The sequence below is a fragment of the Pyrus communis genome, chromosome 15, assembly GCF_041283825.1.
Source record: "Pyrus communis isolate YQ-2024b chromosome 15, ASM4128382v1, whole genome shotgun sequence".
Taxonomy (NCBI): domain Eukaryota; kingdom Viridiplantae; phylum Streptophyta; class Magnoliopsida; order Rosales; family Rosaceae; genus Pyrus; species Pyrus communis.
Genome location: NC_142579.1, coordinates 22,635,149 through 22,640,486, shown reverse-complemented (window position 1 = coordinate 22,640,486; position 5,338 = coordinate 22,635,149). Strand labels below are relative to the sequence as shown.

General features: G+C 42.2%; 1 protein-coding gene across 1 annotated transcript; it reads left to right on the top strand.

Annotated features, from left to right (window-relative positions):
• Positions 1–352: 352 nt before the first annotated feature.
• Positions 353–2,707, top strand: LOC137715484 (putative indole-3-acetic acid-amido synthetase GH3.1). The gene is made up of 3 exons (XM_068454831.2): positions 353–764; positions 848–949; positions 1,160–2,707. The coding sequence occupies exons 1-3, from the start codon at positions 445–447 to the stop codon at positions 2,535–2,537; spliced, it is 1,800 nt and encodes a 599-aa protein (XP_068310932.2). The 5' UTR covers positions 353–444; the 3' UTR covers positions 2,538–2,707.
• The last annotated feature ends 2,631 nt before the right edge of the window (positions 2,708–5,338 follow it).

The window sequence follows — 5,338 nt, the reverse complement described above, 5'->3', positions numbered from 1 at the left end:
CTGCTTCCTCTCTCACAGAGTCTATCGTTGCCGGCAACTATAGTTTTCAAATAAGCAAACAACCTCGCTCGAAAAAAAGGCCGCGTGATTCGGCTGACTGGTAGGCCCGGACAAAACTCTTTGCTGATCTGGCAAGTTCATGGGCCCTACCTGTCGGGATCCATGTAGCTATTCGACGTGTACTGGGCCCACATGTCCCCTCTTGACTAGACACCCTCTGAGACGAAAGTATTTCTTATGTCCGGTATGACCAACTAGGATCCGTCAGCGTACGTCCAAGAAACAATTGGTCTGGTTACGTGGCACAAAGAAATGAACCAAACAGCTCCCTATATAAACCCACCTCCTCCATCAGCTCCCAACACCACAGCAACCTAGATCATCACATCTCTCTCTCATTTCATTAATCAAGCTTTTCAGTAACAGTCCCAGATCAAGTCAATCATGGCCGTCGATTCAGTGACATCCTCCCCCCTGGGCCCACCGGCCACCGAGAAGGACGCCAAGGCGCTTCAGTTCATAGAGGAGACGACCAAGAACACGGACTTGGTGCAGGAAAGGGTTCTGGGAGAGATTCTGAGTCGTAACGCTGAGACCGAGTACCTCAAACGATTCAGCCTCGACGGTGCGACCGACCGGAACTCGTTCAAGCCCAAAGTCCCGGTTGTTACGTACGAGGATCTTCAGCCGGAGATCCAACGTATTGCTAATGGTGACCGCTCTCCCATCTTGAGCTCTCACCCCATCTCTGAGTTTCTCACTAGGTATGTATTAAAAATTTTGCTTAAAATTTATTGGGATATTTAAAGTACGAAAAAATAATTAATATTTGTAAATTTGCATGCAGTTCTGGGACTTCAGCTGGTGAACGAAAATTGATGCCTACAATCCATGAAGAGTTGGACCGTCGTACACTACTATACAGCTTGCTTCAGCCAGTGATGAATCTGTAATTTTCCTTTCTCCGATCACTAATTTTTATTTATTTATGTTAATTATAAAAGAAAATCTAACCTAAGATCTCCGCTTTGTGTCACTCTAATTAAGAATCATAAATGGGACTGCTTTTATTTTTCACTAAAGCAAATTGTACTTATTTTTTGTTCATTAATTTAGAGTGATGTACTAATTTATGATGAAATCGAATTTTATGCGACAGTTACGTGCCAGACCTTGACAAGGGAAAGGGGCTTTACTTCTTGTTCATCAAGGCGGAGACCAGGACGCCTGGAGGACTCGTAGCACGTCCGGTGCTGACAAGCTACTACAAGAGTGAGCACTTCAAGACCAGGCCAATTGACCCTTACAATGTCTTAACCAGCCCGAACGAGGCCATTCTCTGCCCCGACTCATTCCAAAGTATGTACACCCAAATGGTCTGCGGCCTCGTCATGCGCCAACAAGTCCTCCGAGTAGGCGCCGTGTTTGCCTCCGGCCTACTAAGAGCGATTCGGTTCCTCCAGCTCAACTGGCAACAACTAGCAATTGACATTTGCAATGGAACCCTGAACCCTAAAATCATAGACCCTTCTCTCCGTGAAACAATGTCCGGCATATTGAAACCGGACCCCGAGCTAGCAGATTTCATCACAAAGGAGTGTTGTGAGGAGAACTGGGAAGGCATAATCACAAGGGTTTGGCCTAACACAAAGTACCTCGACGTGATTGTCACCGGTGCAATGGCACAGTACATTCCTTTGCTTGAATACTACAGTAATGGCTTGCCGATGGCGTGTACTATGTACGCATCATCCGAATGTTACTTCGGACTCAACCTCAAGCCAATGTGCAAGCCGTCCGAGGTATCTTACACAATTATGCCGAACATGGCGTACTTCGAGTTCATCCCGCACGACCCTTCCGCTCCTCCGCTGTCCAGACACTCCCCTCCCCGCCTTGTCGACCTTGCTGATCTCGAAGTTGGGAAGGAGTACGAGCTCGTCATAACAACCTACGCCGGACTGTGTCGTTACCGGGTGGGAGATGTTCTCGAGGTCACCGGTTACCACAACGCCGCGCCGCAGTTTAGGTTTGTGAGGAGAAAGAACGTCTTGTTGAGCATCGACTCTGACAAGACGGATGAGGCTGAGCTGCAGAAGGCCATTGACAATGCCTCGGTGTTGTTGAGAGAGTTCAATACCACCGTAGTTGAGTACACAAGCTATGCGGACACAAAGACAATTCCGGGGCATTATGTGATTTACTGGGAATTGTTGGTGAAGGACCCAGCGAATAATTCCCCGAATCACGAGGTTCTGGACAAGTGTTGTTTAGCCATGGAAGAGTCGTTGAACTCGGTATACAGACAAGGCAGGGTGGCTGACAGCTCAATTGGACCACTTGAGATAAGGGTGGTAAAAAATGGCACATTTGAGGAGCTTATGGACTATGCAATCTCTAGAGGTGCGTCTATCAATCAGTACAAGGCACCAAGGTGTGTGAATTTCTCGCCCATCATGGAACTTCTTGACTCCAGGGTTGTTTCGGTGCACTTTAGCCCAAATGCACCGCAGTGGACCCCAGAACAACGTAGTTAAGCTGAACGTTGCATGAGTACAAATAGATGAAAAAAAAAAAAAAATGTCGTGGTGGCTATAGCTTTTATTTTCCTTTGTTAAGCATGATCCTATAGCTAGCTATAGCTTTTAAAAGTGTCTTTTATTTGGTTTACTTTTGTTTTCAATTGAAGTCGTTCTTGTGTCTGCAATAAGTCGAAGCAATCTGTGGGTATTTCAATGGGTGATACGTAATTATCACCGATATATATATATATATATATATATATGTTTGTTTGTCTTGTCTTTGCTTTGGGACCGATCATCTTTCTTAACGTTGAGTAAAAAAGACGTTGCAAAAGTGTAGTAGCTCTCTGTCTCTCAAGTTCCTGTCAAATTTTGTAAAAATGCGTTTGGTGTTTCATGTGTGTGCAATTGTTTATTTTATGATAATATGTGGGTTTTAATTGCATAGAATTTAGTGCATAATTAGGTTATTTTGATAATTAGGTGGGCATTATGGTATCTATAGGTTAATCATGAGTGATTAACAACTAGCTAGCTTAGGTTTCTTTTTGTTTTGGAAGCATATCACGAGCACTCCCAGGTATGGATATGCCCAATTAATAAGGTGGGGGCGATTCTTTGAAATTAATGAGAGTCTTAAGATTTTATACTGACTAGGGGACCCCAAGCTCTAAAACACTCCATTAGCGTCACTGCTAAAAATTAGGGGTTGCCCTACAATATTTTGGCCAGCGAACAAAATTTCGGCGGATAAAAAAACTTTACACGACAAAATTTAGTTGGTAGCTAAAACTGGTCAACATTTAGGGTTTCCCAAAATCTTTACGTAACGGAAGAGAGTCCTATAGCAAGGTGGAATCCGTCGGGCAATGTTTTGGCGCCAAGGAGGAAACAATTGAGTGTAATGTTTGAAGGTTTGCCTGACGTAACTGAGGTTCGTTGATCAGATTAGCATCGCCCAACAACCTAGCTCATTGGTCGACTGTCCAGTCTTCATTTCATTGGGCAAAGACCCACAATGACGTTTAAGAAAATTCACCGGCAAAGTGTAACAATAAGGTGTCAAAGAAAATGCGGACACTTTTTAACTCGACGGTTTAACTATAAGGTTCCTCTTCTCATACTTATTCCTTTGATTTTTTCACCAATACTACTCCCTTCTGTAATTTCAGCTGCTGCCATGGAAGATGGAGAGGGGTGGACTTTAGGAACTTTTGAGAGAGGGAGAAGAATTTCATAGTCTGCAAAATTAATTTCAACAATCCAACTATCAAACATATTTGTATATACTCTGAGATCTCAAACGCTAAATCACCAAAAACAAACGTTCAGAGATAGATAACAAAACGAAATCAATCGAGGGTTAGAAACAAAAATTCGTGATAGATAACAAAACGAAATCAATCGAGGGTTAGAAACAAAAATTCACGATTTAATAGTCGTTTTAGATAGGATTTTGATTTTTTACAAAACAATCCTCAACCCTAGAAGAATACAATGAACAAACAGTCATCAATTTAAAAGATTTACACTAACAAAAGCTTATGTTCTACTTAATGGAAGTATAGAATAAACTCTAAATATTTTGAAATCTTTGTTTTGACGGGTCACGCATTCTACAAAACTAGTTTCCATGAAACAACCGTCAAACATGTTTGTATATACTCCAAGATCTCATATGCAATAAACCATAAAAAAAAATGTTTGGAGATTACGTAACAGGCCATACGGAATCATTTGATGGTTAGAAACGAAAATTCACGATTTAACGGTCTTTTTTGCTCCGATTATGATGACATTTTTACAAATTAATCCTCAACCCTAGAAGAATACAATGGACAAACCAGATCATCAATACAAAATAATTACATTAGTGAATACAAAAAAAGCTTACGTTCTACGTAATGGAAGTATAAGATAAACTCTAAGTGTTTTGGAATCCATTGTTTTGGTGAGACATGCATTCTAAGAAACTAGTTTTCACAATCCAACCATCAAACATGTTTGTATATACTTCGTGATCACATATGCCAAAAATCACCAAAAACAAACGTTGGAAGATTAGGTAACTGGACAAAATCATTTAACGGTTAGAAGCGAAAAAACACGATTTAACGGTCATTCTAACTCCAATTATGATGATGTTGTATAAATACAATCTTTAACTCTAGAAGAATACAATGAATGAACCCGATCAGTTTTTATAGCTGGTCGCTCGATAAAACGGGCCGAAGTGGTTGCGATGGTTACGGCCAAGAAAAAACTCGCCTCTCCCTTAAAGAAAGTCATTGTTGCCATGGTCATCTCTCCCCAGATAACTTTGACCACTCCAACCCCAATAGATGCTACTGCTGCGAAGGCCATTACCACCTCGACCATCTTCACAAAGTGGCTTCGACTATGCCAAGGCTAGTGGGCATTGCTGCTGCGCCAACATCCGCAATCAAACGACCTTGTCCCTCGACCAAGGCAACTGGCGTCGTCGCACAACCTTAAAAAAAAGTGAAGAAAATGGCTAAGAAAGGGGATCGTGAGATTCTTGTCATCTCAAGCTAAGACACAGGAGCAACCACTCCTGATGTCTTTTATCCTTCTATTACCGAGGTATCTATAGAGACACTACCAGAGTTCATAGCCCCAATTGCTGATCAAATGGCCACTGTACAGCCAATGACACAACCTGTTGACTTGGTTGATTAGTCGATACAAAACCTAGCGGTCGAGGAACCTGTAATTCAACCTTCAGTTGATCCTCAACTTGACGTAGCCGTTATTGGCTTAGAGCTTGCCACCATTCCTGTCGAGGTAATGGCTGA